This window comes from Colletotrichum destructivum, chromosome 8 (assembly GCF_034447905.1).
Source record: "Colletotrichum destructivum chromosome 8, complete sequence".
Lineage (NCBI taxonomy): Eukaryota > Fungi > Ascomycota > Sordariomycetes > Glomerellales > Glomerellaceae > Colletotrichum > Colletotrichum destructivum.
Genome location: NC_085903.1, coordinates 297,175 through 311,895, shown reverse-complemented (window position 1 = coordinate 311,895; position 14,721 = coordinate 297,175). Strand labels below are relative to the sequence as shown.

The 14,721-nt window shown below is 58.8% G+C and overlaps 4 protein-coding genes across 4 annotated transcripts; 3 read left to right on the top strand and 1 right to left on the bottom strand.

The window, feature by feature from the left end:
* Positions 1 to 318: 318 nt before the first annotated feature.
* CDEST_11940 (Putative zn(2)Cys(6) fungal-type DNA-binding domain-containing protein) lies at positions 319 to 1,920 on the top strand (the record flags this gene model as incomplete). Its single annotated transcript, XM_062928096.1, has 2 exons — positions 319 to 831; positions 922 to 1,920. The coding sequence occupies 2 exons, from the start codon at positions 319 to 321 to the stop codon at positions 1,918 to 1,920; spliced, it is 1,512 nt and encodes a 503-aa protein (XP_062784147.1).
* A 322-nt stretch (positions 1,921 to 2,242) lies between these two features.
* On the bottom strand, positions 2,243 to 3,274 carry CDEST_11939 (Putative UbiA prenyltransferase family; the record flags this gene model as incomplete). Its single annotated transcript, XM_062928095.1, has 1 exon — positions 2,243 to 3,274. One exon carries the CDS (start codon positions 3,272 to 3,274, stop codon positions 2,252 to 2,254), a length of 1,023 nt encoding a protein of 340 aa, XP_062784146.1. The 3' UTR covers positions 2,243 to 2,251.
* Positions 3,275 to 3,755: 481 nt separating this feature from the next.
* Positions 3,756 to 7,270, top strand: CDEST_11938 (Putative AMP-dependent synthetase/ligase domain, phosphopantetheine binding ACP domain, AMP-binding; the record flags this gene model as incomplete). Its single annotated transcript, XM_062928094.1, has 3 exons — positions 3,756 to 4,136; positions 4,236 to 6,680; positions 6,751 to 7,270. The coding sequence occupies 3 exons, from the start codon at positions 3,756 to 3,758 to the stop codon at positions 7,156 to 7,158; spliced, it is 3,234 nt and encodes a 1,077-aa protein (XP_062784145.1). The 3' UTR covers positions 7,159 to 7,270.
* A 749-nt stretch (positions 7,271 to 8,019) lies between these two features.
* CDEST_11937 (Putative Acyl transferase domain superfamily, phosphopantetheine binding ACP domain, thiolase) lies at positions 8,020 to 14,640 on the top strand (the record flags this gene model as incomplete). Its single annotated transcript, XM_062928093.1, has 4 exons — positions 8,020 to 8,646; positions 8,707 to 13,537; positions 13,610 to 13,975; positions 14,033 to 14,640. 4 exons carry the CDS (start codon positions 8,020 to 8,022, stop codon positions 14,638 to 14,640), a joined length of 6,432 nt encoding a protein of 2,143 aa, XP_062784144.1.
* Positions 14,641 to 14,721: the final 81 nt, after the last annotated feature.

Genomic DNA, 14,721 nt, shown 5'->3' with positions numbered 1-14,721 from the left:
AACGTCCGGCTGCAAGGAAGTCTTGTCATCAGGGTCCCCCGGGGACCGCGGCGTACGACTCAGTGATCCACGGAGCTGATTTCGATATAGACATGATGCATAATGCCGTTGGCTGATACTCTAATTCCGCGTATACACAATACCCTCTCTCTCAGAAAGAGCCTTGATAACACCGGTTGCATTACCTACGACCCTGACAACTTTCACAAGCCCACCGGACAGCGGACAGCCCAGACAGACATTTGGTTCCCCAAATATTGTATGGCCCCTGATTATTGGATACCCATATAGCAACTTCATATGTCACCCAACCACATCATGACCGGTACCACGGCCGACCTACACAACCCTCTGCGCCACGCCTGTGACCGATGCCACCTGCAGAAGCTGCGCTGCCCTCGCTCCGACGCCTCGGACAAGTCCAGGGCCAACGAGGCCTGCTCGCGGTGCCGCAAGGCCGGCGTGCCGTGCGTCGTCAGCGTGCGCGGCAAGGTCGGCCGGCCCTGCAAGGTCGTCAAGAAGAAGCCGCCGCACGGGGCCCTGTCGACCCCGCCCCCCACGGCCGACGTCCGGTTTACTCCCGGTGAAGACGCGGACGCTGCCGGCGGCCCCGGCGTTGGAACGGGCGCCTGCGAGATGGAGCAGCCGTGGGAGTCGTCCCCGGGGGACTCCCTCGCCACCACGCTGGTCATGGAGCCTGGCTCCCTAGACAACACGGGGGGGCTCAAGGGCATGGTTGGCATCGACACGGGGCTGGTCTCGAGCGCCTCCTATGATCCGCACTCGAGCGGCTTCGGGCATTCGGCGGTCAGCCCACCGATATCGGGAACGGTATGTATGGCTTTTGTGGCACTTTAATGCAGTCCAAGGAACTATAAAGAAGGAGTTGGAGAGAGCTAACGCGCACTTTTCACTTTTCAGACGTCCTACGATTCCTTCTGCCTCACCGTTGACGATCACGTCGATTTCACCTCGATGTTTCTCCCACCCAACATGAGCGGCACGATGGCCTCCTCGAAACTCACACATCACCTTGGCGATACCGACAGTCACGGGGATTCGTGGATGTCCACAGCGGAAAGAACTACAAACGACGCAAAATATCTCGACGAGGCCCTCCGTGACGCCGAGAGATCCGAAGCAAACACATCACCCACACCTTCTTTCTGCAGTACGACTTGTTACGGGAGGTTGCTGGAGCTGAACGTCCGGATCCTCAGTTGCATGACGAGCTCCGGGTCCCCCGAGGGGGTGAATCATCAGATCCAGAGAGACGTCGTCGGCTTTTCCGGCGAGCTGATCGAGGCGGCGCGGGAGAGCTTGCCGCATCTCGTGGGCGCCTCGTTTCCCTCAAGCATATCCACCACAAGAGCGCAGACTGACGGCCGCGCAAGCAGCTGCGACGACGCCGAGGGCAGTACAGACTCGGACGCTGGGTTCGAATATTCCGGAATGGACAAGCGAGGTCATCTTGCGACTCATTCGTGGGGTCAGCCAGTCCCCAATTCGGCCGTCATTTTCCTCCTCGTCGGCTGTTACACCCAGATCCTGCACCTCCTCGAGTTGACGATAAACCACCTGTCGGACCGGTTTCATGACACTTATCAGCACGACGCCGGCCATGGGAACACGCCTTCCGCCAGCTCCGTGATGGAGGCGTCGCTGACCGTCCACACGGTCACCTATCTTCTCGGCCGCTTACACAAAGGTTTCGTTCCACCGAGACCCAGAGGAAGTGCCCAAACTTCTATACAGGAGTCTTTTTCTGAGCATCAGAGCTGGGAGAGAATCTTCATGGGACACAACGAGTCGGAAGATGGTCTCTTGGGGCGGGCATTCGACGAGATGAAGAAGCGGGAGCAGTTGCTGGTGACCAAGATGGATCATCTCCGACAGATGATAGGTGAATTTGATAGCTGATGTTGATGATTTAATGATTTGATTGACACCAAATGGAGCTCGAACCGGACATGTTTTAAATTTTCGCTAATTATCTGCAAAATCTTCAGCATTTATTCTCATGTATCAGTTATCATGAAGTGATCTGACACCTCCAGCTGACAACTTCACCTTTTGATTTAAAGCCAATGGAACTCGTATACAACGAAGCGTGAACAAATCCAAGGTTTCGAAAACGACATGATGTGATTCAGTTGTCCGCCAGTCCCTTTGCTCATCAAGTGATCCGACACCATCAGCTACCTACCTACCTCGCCTTTCCTTCACTTATCCAACCCTCTCGAGTGTACTATCAAGCGGAGCCTTTGAGAACGTATTGCGAGGCCATGCCGCCGATGAGGTTGGCGATGGCGAGAGCGTAGCACCATCCCGAGGAGCCGGCCCAGCTGGGCAGAAGATCCCAATGCGTGAGGGCCACCAGCGAGATGAGGCCCATGGTGAGCCCGCCGACGGAGAACACGTAGTAGTACTGCTGCGCCTCCATCAGGACGCCAGCGGTGGTCAGCAGCGCCGCGATGGAGACGGCGAGGACGGCGAGGAGGCCCTCGATGTGGTCCCTGAAGCGCACTGCCATGCCTTTGACGCCCGACTTGAGGTCGTCGGCAGTGTCCTGGCGGGCGTAGACGGTGTCGTAGAAGACGACGAGCAGCAGGACCGCGGCCGCGAGGCACGCCGTCGTGCTGAGGTACGGCGGGGAGAGGGCCGGCAGGCCGACGGAGTAGGCCGACAGGGCGACGGTCGATCCGAGGGTCGAGCCGAGGATGACCTGCGGGTAGTAGGTGAAGCGCTTCCCGAACGGGTAGATCATGCCGAGCACCGTCGAGCCGAGGGCGACCAGCGTGCACTCCCGAGGCAGCAGACGAAGCCAGGCGAACGCGATGAGGTCCAGGACGAGGGAAAAGACGTGGCCCTGGGCCGTCGAGACGGCGCCGCGCGCGATGGGCCGGTTCCGGCACCGCGCCGTCTTGCGGTCAAAGTCCTGGTCGATGTTGTCGTTCCACACGCAGACGCCACTCCGCCAGAACACGGTCCAGCCGAGCATGGCGGCGGCGCAGTAGGCCAGCTCGGAGGGGGGCTTCGCCAGGTCAGCCGGCTGGACGGAGGCGGCGTAGGCGAGGCCGACAAGGTGTGGGAAGTAGATCATGTAGATGCCGTGCGGCTGGTGGATGCGCGTGAGCTCGGCGTAGGGGACCCATGACGCCGGCAGGATGGACAGGAAGCCCTTTGTTGGGGGTTTGTATGGGGGCGCCTCTCCGATCAGGGGTTTCTTCTCGGGGCTTTCCTTTGCAGTGACTTTGGATGATGGAGGTGCCATGGCGATCTAAGTTGCGGTTGTTTGTTGGCAAGCTTATGGGAGAGACAGAAGCTTGATATTGGAACGGAGAGGGGGGGGGGGGGGGAGTGGAAGAGTAGTTGGGATTTGATAACTCGTCACAACCGTTGAGGGGAAAGTTAAACTCCCGAGTTAAAGGAAAACTAAAGAGCAAACCCGTGTTAAAAGTCTCCAACTGTCTTTCTGACTAAAAAGAAAGGAGAGTCGAGCCCAAACTAACCGAGGAGAGATGCCAATCCCCCGATTTGCCCGAGTCTTGATATTCGCCGACGGGGGGGGGGGGGCGAAACACCCCGAGTGAGCACTCGTACTCTTCTCAAAGCATCAAGAAAGGATCGGATCAGATCGGTTGACTACTTGGAGCTTCTTGAAACCAGTGTTCCCTTTTCCGTGTAGCCTGTTTCTTTCTGAACCCCGGTTTCTCTGTCAGTCCTCAAACTATTACAACCCAACAATTACAATCATGAGTGCCATTACTGAGCCCAAGGCAGCGGCGGGCAGCATCCGGCCGTTCAAGAGACCGGCGGTCAACTTCGAGTCAGACAAGAGGCTAGACGGCCATCTCCACTCGATCCCTGAGCTCATCGACTTCAACGCCACCCACAACCCCTCCCATCCGTTCTGCGTCCAGGCAAAGCCCACCGACCCCTTCGACACAGTCAGCCATGCCGAGTTCAAGGTCGCCGTATCAAGATGTGCGGCATGGCTGAAGCAGAATCTCCCACTGCGCCAGGCGTCTGGGGGCAACTCCGCGGCAACGAAAATGGCGCCTGTGGCCCTGTTCATGGAGAGCGATGTCGGGTTGGTGATCCATGAGTTTGCCCTCATGAGCATCGGCGTCCCTGTAAGTCCAGAACATCCACCCCCCCCCCCCTTCCATGGTCTCTCTGATGTTTGTCCTGTCCTCAGTCATGACAACCATTGACTAACACGTTCTTGGAAGCCCCTCGTTCTCTCTGCGCGTCTTCCGCCGGCTGCCATCAATGCGCTCATGGAGGCAACCTCGGCCGGCTCCTTCATCGTGTCTCAACGCCTCAGTGAGCCTGCGAAGCCAGCACTGGCGGCTCTCGCATCCAAGGGCATCTCGACTCACGTCGCTAACCGTTACGACGCCTTCTACGAGCCACACGCGGATGCCTCTTCCGTGCCCGCCTTCGAGAGCCCCGAGGACAGAAACAGCGTCATCCTGCTCCTCCACTCCTCCGGCACGACGGGATTCCCGAAACCCATCCCCCTCACGCATCGCCAGCTGCTCTTCGCCCTCAATTGCCACGGCTTCGACACGGAGGAGCAGGCGCAGGGCCTCAACCTCTCGACCCTGCCCCTCTTCCACGGCTTCGGCCTCGTCGCCCCGGGCCTCTCTTTGTCGGCGGGCAAACCGACGCTGTACCCCGTGAGCGACGGGATCCCGAACGCCGTGTCCATCATCGAGCTCGTGAAAAAGACCAAGGCCAGGTCCATGATGACGGTTCCGTTCCTCCTCGACGCCATCTGCGACCTCCCCGACGACGAGGGCATCAAGGCGCTGGCGCACATGGACTTCGTGGGCACCGGAGGCGCCGCGTTGGGCGCCGGCGTCGGCGACAAGCTGGCGGCCGGCGGCGTGAAGCTTCTCAACTTCTACGGGACCACCGAGGCGGGCCACCTGTCCCTGATCTTTGCGCCCACAGACTCGTACGACTGGAAGTACTTCCGGCTCCGCAACGACATGAAGTTCACGGTGGCCGAGCTCGAGCCCCGGGACGGCGAGAAGAGGTTCCGGCTCACCGTGTTCCCCTTTGGCGACGGCGAGGGCATCGAGATCGCCGACCAGCTCGTTCGGAATGAGCAGTATCCCGAGACCGACTTCGCCGCCGTCGGCCGCGACGACGACGTCATCGTGCTGGCGACGGGGGAGAAGGCCGACCCCCTGATCCTCGAGACGATGCTGAGCGAGGCACCCGCGGTCAAGTCCGCCGTCGCGTTTGGCGAGAACCAGTTCAACCTCGGCGTCATCGTCGAGCCGCGGGAGCCGCTCCTCGCGCCGGCGGACGAGGAGGCGTTCCGTGAGAAGATCTGGCCCATCGTCACGGCCGCCGGGCAGAAGATGGACGCCTCGGCGCGCGTCCCCTCGCCGGACGCCATCATCGTCGTGCCCGGCGGCAAGGTCGTCCCGCGGACCGACAAGGGGTCCATCGCCCGCAAGGAGACGTACGCCCTGTTCGACATGGAGATCAAGGCCGTCTACGAGAGGCTGGTGCAGGCCGCCACTGAGAGCGTCGGGCCCCTCGACCTCGACAACCTCGAGGAGAACATCAAGGCTCTCGTGCACGAGCACCTGCGGCTCCAGACGCCCGTCTCGGCGTGGGCCGTTGACGACAGCCTCTTTGACCTGGGCGTCGACTCCCTGCAGGCCCTCCAGCTGCGGAGAGTCCTCATTGCCGCGGCGTCCAAGACGGAGGGTCTGAAGGACGTGGACGTGGCCAAGATGATCCCGTCCCAGTTCATATACCGCAACCCTTCGGTGCGGGAGATGGCGGCTGCGATTCTGCAACGGTCGAGCGGCGGCGGCGAGACTGACTCGTCCGGAGACGCTGTCAAGGAGGTGAACGAGCTCGTCGATCAGTACAGCCTCGGCGGGGCCAGCACAGAAGACGAGAAGCAACCCAGCAGCGCCGACAACGCCGTCGTTCTCTTGACGGGCAGTTCGGGGAGTCTCGGCTCCCACTGCGTCGCCGACCTCGCCCGGAGACCGCAGGTTAGGCGCATCATCTGCCTCATCCGCAAGGAGAAGGGCGCCAACGCGCCGCCTCCCCCCGGCGGAGGACCGTTCGACCGCAGAACCCTCAAGGCGCGAGGGCTGGACCTCGCCGAGGAAGAGTGGTCCAAGATCGCCACTCTCGAGGTCGATCCCACCGCTGAGAAGCTCGGTCTGATGCCTATGGTCTACGCCGCCATGCAGGAGAGGGTCACGCACGTCGTCCACGCCGCCTGGCCGATGAACTACCTCATCCCGCTGCGCTCGTTCCGGTACCAACTCCAGTTCCTCCGGAGCCTGCTCGAATTCGCCGCCCACGGCCCCGGCCGGACGAAGCGCCGGCTAGTCTTCGTCTCGTCCATCGCCGCCGTCGCCAAGATCGGGCTGGACAACCCCGGGTCGGCGATCCCGGAGGCGCCCGTCTCCCCCGAGGAGGCCACGTGCGGGATCGGCTACGCCGACGGCAAGCTCGCGTGCGAAAAGATTGTCGAGCGGGCGGCGGAGACGTATGCCGGCCAGCTCGAGGTCACCTCGGTCCGCTGCGGCCAGATCACCGGCGCCAAGGGGACGGGTGTGTGGAACACCAACGAGCAGATCCCGATGCTGCTCAAGTCTGCTCAGAGCCTTGGTTCGTTGCCTCAGCTATCCGGCGTAAGTAGTCGTTGAATTTGCCCCCTTTTCTTCCACGTGAAGTCCCCAGAGTATTAACTTTCCGTTGTAGGAACTTTCCTGGATCCCTGTCGACGATGCCGCATCCGTCATCTCGGAGATCGCCTTCTCGCCCGAGCCACTCTCCATCACGTTGCACCTGGATAACCCGACACGTCAGCCATGGAGCGACCTGATGGAGTCCTTCGGCAAACAGCTGAACCTCAAGCCGTCCGTCCCGTTCCAGGAGTGGCTCGAGCAGGTAGCCGGCGCCGAGCAGGACGACGAGAAGTTTCCCGTCAAGAAGCTCTACGCTTTCTTCAAACATCTGTTCCAGCCCGTGGCCTGTGGATCGGTGGTTCTGGACACAAGCGTCGCGAAGACGCGGTCCGGTACGCTTCGCGACCTGGGCGCTGTCGATGATGCAACACTCCATGCTTATGTCAAGTACTGGTTGGATGTTGGATACTTGAGCAGGTAGACGAAGCCAAGAAAAAAAACGGACATGGTTACGAAGTGTGATGCTATATGATTTTTTGTGGGAGACGTTCCTAGATAGCTGTCTGTCAATAATTTCGTCTTGTGACATTCAAGTTCATGGCAAAACCAGAAGGGAAATAAACATTTACGTCCTTCCACAACGTCAACGAGCAGGTTCCTTTTAGTGGTAAAGGATATCGCCATTGGGTCATAACACAAATACACCAGTTATCGTAGAAAACTCGTTGCTCGCTCTACTTTTCGTGCCGTTAAATGGGAAAGGGAAAAAGAAAAGATGTGTGAACTGTTAGAACGATCTCTGGGACATAGATGGACGATCAACAGGACCAAAGCTTCGCTGGTGCAACAGCAGTAAATGTAGCCAGTGTAACAACATATCTTCTGAGCGCGGCTAACGAAATTGGCTTAAATCTAACTTTGATTTTCTCATGGGTCACCCTGGATATGTCTCGTCCTCTCCTGATAGACAACATGTACAGAACCGTTCGCCAGGGGGAAACGATTTGATCTGGAAATATGGCCTAAACTCGGGGCACCGAAATCCCGGCAAGTTGATGGTTTTTAGAAACTGTGAGGTATCCCACCCGTATCGACTTGTGTAGGACTGGAATGATATGTACCGACACCCTGGTCTACCACCTAAATTGTCCGAGTCCTCGATATTTCGGCGAAAATCCACAACACACACACACACACACACACACACCAGCATCGCCATCCTTGACACGTAGCCCTCCCTTTGCTCATCTACAATAATCTAAGGCAAGACTCTATCATCTCAACACGCGTTCAGCTCTCACCGCTACATTTGGTTTTGCTGTAGAGCGTAGTTCGAATTACCATGACGCTCATGCCGTCCAACACGACCCTCTCGGCGGCCATCTTCTCCCCACAAAGCAGCCCACCGCCATCCACCCACTTAGCCTATATCCGGACCAGATTGCTGGAGGACCCCAGCCTCGAGCCCTTGAAGGATGCAATTGTCAACCTACCAGAAACATGGCAAGCCTTAATTGCCTCGTGGCAAGGCGTTTCCTGCCTTGAGCTCGCGAGCAAAGCCATCGGAAGCTTTCCGCAATGGATCGAGACTGGAGAGTCGGACGCGCTTGAGCAGGACATGTCAGGCATCATCACTCTGCCCCTCCTAACCACGATCCACATTGTCCAGTACCTCTCATACATCAGAGGTGCCGGCCTGTCACAGCCGGAATTACTGCGAAGCGTCCAAAGCGGAGGGGTCCAAGGCTACTGCATCGGGCTGTTGTCCGCTCTCATCGTCGCGGCTTCTAGAGACGAACAAGAGTTGGTGCAACATGCGGTGGCAGGCCTCCATCTATCTCTCGCAATCGGGTCTTTTGGAGATCTTGGACAGGCATCTTCGTCATCATCATCATCATCGACGAGGACTCTGCAAATTTCCTTGCGAAACCAGGACGACGTCCATGAGATACTGGTCAGATTTCCAACCGTACGTTCTCCATCCCCGACCCTCTCATCTTATCTCTGAACAGCTTACTAACCCTTGCAGGCCATCCTTTCAACCATCACAGAACCCAGGACCGTGTGCTTAACTGCCCCTGAAGACGATATGGAAGCTCTCAAGGCGCATGCAGACAAGCAGGGGCTCCGGCCCAGACTGATGCACATCCGAAGCAACCTGCACAATCCAGAGAACGAAGCTCTCGCACGGCAATGCTACGACTTGTCTAGGACAATACCCTTTCCAACATCGGACCTGCTTCGAGTCCCTGTTCGTTCAAACCGGACTGGCGAGTCACTGGTGGGAGAAAGCCAGCTGCTGAGCCAGGAGATCATCACGACCGTTCTGACTTCGCGATGCGACTGGTCTCAGGTCGTCCAGAGTCTGGCTCAGGATCTTGCACAGACGAAAGAAAAGCGTCACAGTCTCGCCCTCTTCGGCATCGGCGACGCCGTTTCAACGCCGCCCTTCCAGCAACTCGGGCTCGAGGTTTCGAAAATACACGTCTTGTCGACCATGCACGCCTCCCCGGCCCCTATCGCCCCTGCGAGCAACATAGACCAGTTCCCAGACGACGCCATCGCCATCGTCGGCGCCTCATGTCGGCTCCCCGGCGCCAACTCTCTAGACGAGCTCTGGGAGGTCATCTCGCAGGGCCAAACCCGGCTGGAGAAGCTCCGGACCGACCGTTTCGACCTCGGGGGCTCGCACAGGGCGCACCAGGACCGCGACTGGGTGACGAAGCGGGAGTTCTACGGCAACTTTATAGACGACGTCCAGGGCTTCGACAACGCCTTCTTTGGCATCAGCCCCCGCGAGGCGGCGTACATGGACCCCCAGCAGCGGATCCTGCTGGAGACGGCCTTTGAGGCCATGGACTCGAGCGGCTACCTCCGGCATCACCGGCGCGAGCGGGGGGACCCCGTCGGGTGTTTCATCGGCGCCAGCTACACCGAGTATCTCGAGAACACGAGCGCCTATCCTCCCTCCGCCTTCACCGCCCCCGGCACCATCCGCGCCTTCTTGTCCGGCAAGATCAGCTACCACTTCGGCTGGACGGGGCCCTCCGAGGTCATCGACACGGCGTGCTCAGCCTCGCTCGTCGCCGTCCACCGGGCCTGTCGGGCCATCGCCGCCGGCGAGTGTCCCGTTGCCCTGGCGGGCGGCGTCAACATCATCACCGGCGTGAACAATTACTTCGACCTCGCCAAGGCCGGCTTCCTCAGCAAGACGGGCCAGTGCAAGCCGTTTGACGACTCGGCCGACGGGTACTGCCGCGCAGACGGCGTCGGACTGGTGGTTCTGAAGTCTCTCCGTCAGGCCGTCTCCGATGGCGATCACATCATGGGCGTGATCCCCTCCGTGGCCACAAACCAAGGCGGCATTGGGGCGCCCAGCATCACCGTCCCCGACGGCATCTGCCAGAAGGCGCTCTACAGCACTCTTCTCCGCAAGTCGGGAATCAAAGCGGACCAGGTCTCCTACGTCGAGGCCCACGGGACGGGCACGCAGGTCGGGGACCCCATTGAGATCAGCAGCATCCGCCAAGTCTTTGGGGGCAGTCAGCGGACGAAACCGTTGTACATAGGCTCCCTCAAGGCCAATATCGGCCATAGCGAGACCGCTGCGGGTGTGGCCAGCCTCCTCAAGGTCCTCGCGATGCTCCGTCATAGGGCCATCCCGCCTCTGCAAGGCTTCAAGCGTCTCAACCACAAGATCCCGCCCCTGGAAGAGGACAGGATACGCGTCCCTACTACCTTGGTTCCGTGGAACGCCGTCTCTCGGGTTGCGTGTATCAACAGCTACGGTGCTTCCGGTAGTAACTCTGCACTTCTTTGCTCCGAGTGGCATGACGAACGCCAACATGGACCTGTAGACACCGCCGGACCGTTAACCCGAGAGTACCCCATTCTCCTGAGTGCGGCGTCAGCTGAGAGCTTGCAGAGATATGCCAAAGCTCTAGCTGCCCATCTTACTAAAGACACCAAGGGAGTGGCACTCGGTGACTTGTCGTTCACCCTGAGCGAGCGACGCAAACATCACAGCGTCCGCTGGTCAACGACATCGACCGACCTCGGCGCACTCATACACCAGCTGCAAACATGCGGGCCACAAGATTTTTCCATTGTACCTCGCGTTCCCAAGAAGTCTGTCCTCGTCTTCTCCGGCCAGAGCAAAACGACCATAGGCGTCGACCCCTCTGTCCGCCAGCAGAATCCTCGCTTCGAGCACTACATCCGGACCTGCAACAAGATACTCAGAGGCTTCGGCTGCCCTGACATACTGCCTTTCCTCAGCCGAACGGAGCCCATTTCGGACCCCACGGTCCTGCAATGCGGCACCGTTGCCGTGCAGTATGCTTGCGCGCGGTGCTGGATTGACGGTGGGCTCGAAGTCGCCGGCATCGTCGGCCACAGCCTGGGAGAGCTCACGGCGCTGGCCGTCTCGGGCGTACTGTCTCTGGAAGACACGTTGAAGGTTGTCTTCACACGGGCTGAGCTGATCAAGGCGCATTGGGGAGCTGAGCGAGGGACGATGATGGCGATCCATGCGGATCAGGAGACTGTGCAGTCCATCATGGACGCGGTCGAAGCAACAGTCGACTCCCCAGACGAAGCACTGGAGATTGCCTGCTACAACAGCGCCACCAGCCACGTCGTTGTGGGTAGAGAGAGTTCCGTCGTCTCTGCCGAGAAGATTCTCCAACAAGACGCTAGGTATCACGGCATACGCTTCCAACGGCTGAATGTGAGCCACGGCTTCCACTCCCGCTTCACGCAGCCTCTTCTCGAGGGTCTTTCGCAGCTAGAAAGCACTCTCGTGTTCAAAGATCCTGTCATCCCTCTGGAGACAAGCACCCAAGACTCGGTTACTTTTACCGACAAGTCCACAGCCCAGTATCTCGCCAACCACGCCCGAGACCCCGTGTTCTTCTTCGATGCGGTCTGTCGGTTAGAGCAGAGGCTTGGTGACTGCGTTTGGCTGGAAGCGGGATGGGCTACTCCCATCATCGCCATGACCAAGAGGGCCACTTCTCGTCTCGATACGCATATCTTCCAGTCAGTCCCATCGATAGCCACTGCCGCCTCGGATCTTTGGCTTCAAGGCACTGCCGCCACGCACTGGAGCTTCTTGACACCTAAGGAAAGCGGCTTGAAACCCATCCATCTGCCTCCTTACAGCTTCGACCATCCAGAGTACTGGATAGCTCATGTGGACCGCGCCATGGAAGAGCGTAAAGCTGTACGAGATACAAAGGACGAATTCATCAGCCAACAGGGTAGCCGGCAAGTGCAACAACTCGTCAGTCATATCAGCACCGACGGTACGTCGCACCAGTTCCGTATCAACACAAACACGGAACGCTACACCAGGATTGTACAAGGCCACGCCGTCCGGCAGAATCCGCTCTGTCCGGCATCCATGTACATGGAAGCCGCAATCATGAGCATGGAGCAGCTTGGGACTTCTCCCAAAGGCAAAACAATCACCTTTGAGGATGTCATGTTCGACCGGCCACTCGGGTGCGGCCCCGATCTTGACGTTCAACTCATTATCGACGGACCCCCCAACGCCGGAGACGACTCATGGTGCTATACCGTTCGTTCGTCCCCAGGACAGGCCCATTCTAAGGGATCGTTCCATGCGACGAACTCTGAGAACCCCGATTTCCAGGTGTACGAGATGCTGTTGTTGGACAAGATGAACTCGCTGAGAAATGACCCCGAAGCCGAGAGGCTCAAGACAGCCACTGCATACTCAATCTTCTCCGCAGTAGTCGAGTACGCTAGCCTGCTGCAGGGCATCTCGAGGATAACTCTATCAACCAGACAATCCTTGGCGGAGATCATCGTCCCGAAAACGGCCTTTGCAGCATCCGAGAGCACAGTCACCAAGTTCTACGACGCAATCACCCTCGACACATACATCCAGGTCCTCGGCCTGCTCGTCAATAGTAACGCCGGCTCGAGTTCGGAGGACGAAATCTACGTCGCTTCCAGCATCGGCAAGATGGTTGTCTCTCCTACGGATTTCGAGAAACCGCAGACCTGGACCGTGTACGCCACGTACTCGGCCGTCGACCACAAGACCTCCACCGGCGCCGTGTTCGTCTTCTCTGAGGACAATAAGCTGAGAGCCTTTGCCACGGGAGTTTCCTTTGTCAAGATACAGGCCGCCAGGCTGGAGCGCGTCTTGAAGGCGGCAAACTCGGGGACCGCTGTCCCTGCCCCGGCGGAGGCCGCTCCCATTAGCCACAGCATAGCTCGCCCGGTAATGGATGCCGGTCAGCCCAACCACCATCAAGCCATGATTCGGAATGCCGACGAAGTTTCTAGCAGCAGCACTGACTTGACCGCCGTAAACTCCAGGCGAGGCAGTGACACTTCCCGCAAGACCACGGAACTCAAATCCATACTCTCTGCTTACACCGGTGTTCCCGCTGCAGAGCTCAAGGATGACCAGAACCTGGGCGACATCGGCCTGGACTCGCTGGGTTCAATGGAGTTGGCAGACGAGATCGAGTCAAAGCTGGGTCTGAGTGTTCAGGCGGACGACTTGTTGCTCTGCAGCGTTGGGTCGCTTCTGAAGCTATTGCATCCCTCGAGTGGGGGGCTGGCAGCTGTCAAGGACCACGCCGAAAGCACAAAGACCACAAGTGACTTTGCTGCAGACGAAATCACCATGACACCGTCATCTCTCGGACTTCAGACAGCCTCTGGACTCACTGCTAGCCAGAGCGGCTCTTGGACAAGGCCGGCGAGCCCTCTGGACTCCAGATTCCGCTTGGAGACGGCAGTCTACAAGGCAGTTGACGGACTCGATATCTTGGCCGACCTGTATATCCCAGCGGAGGTTCCCCCTCAACCGATGATCGTTGGTATGCAGCCCCCCCTTCCGGCTCTCAACATGCCAAACAGAGATAGTCATGGCTGATACTTTTAGGCTAAAGCCCTGCTGATCCATGGCGGCGGGCACCTCACACTGTCCCGAAAGGCCGTCCGGACCGCGCAGATCAGGTTCCTCCTCGCGAACGGGATCCTCCCTGTGAGTGTGGACTACCGGCTCTGCCCTCAGGTCAACGTCATCGACGGCCCTATGACCGATGTGCGCGACGCCTGTGGTTGGTTGCAGAACGACCTGCCTCGGATCATGGCGGCAAAAGGATTCAGCATTGACACATCGAGATACGTGGTCGTCGGCTGGTCTACCGGAGGCACGCTCGCCATGACCACGGCGTGGAGTCTAACGCAATCCCATATTCGTCCTCCATCGGCAATACTCGCCTTTTACTGTCCGGTTGAGTACAATCCTCAAGGTACGTTGTTGATATTCACCTGTCAACACATATGGCCACTAACAGCAGTTCCTCCAGCGCCGACAATAATGGGTCACGAAGTTGAAAAGCGGACAATGTCCCTGAGCGAAATTCGCAAACTCCTTTCACCTGAACCAGTAGGTCCAGCTCTACGCCCATGCTCGAATTTCAATCATTTGGTTCCTAACCCCTTATACCCCCAGACTGCCAGCCACGCGCCCAATAGTCTCGACACGACCAAGCTCGGCTGGGTCAGGCGCGGAGACCCGCGGTCGGAGCTCGTACGCGTCCTGGTCAAAGAGGAGAGAGGCATGTCGATCCTCTTCAACGGACTGCCTCCGGACGGTGAGGAGCTCCCTTACCCGGACGCCGATCGCGCCGAGGCCTTCAGCCCGCTCTGCCAGGTGCGCAAGGGGAACTACCGCGTCCCGACATACCTGATCATCGGGGACCAAGATGACATCGCGTCGTTCAAGAAGGGACAAGAGTTCGCACGGGCGTTGGAGGAGCAAGGCGTGAGGAGCGGATTCCTGCCCTTGGAGGGGGCGAGGCACATTTTCGACCTCGGACTCGTCCCCGGGAGTCAGGGATGGAACGCTGGAGTTGGACCTGGCTACGAGTTTCTGCTGAAGGAGCTCGAGAGCGACTGGCGTGGCTTGGCTTGAACAACTCAACATGCTTCGCGAAGAGCGATGTTTTCTGTCGGTAACTTTGTGTATATTTGCCTGTTTTTTTCCTGCTTTTTT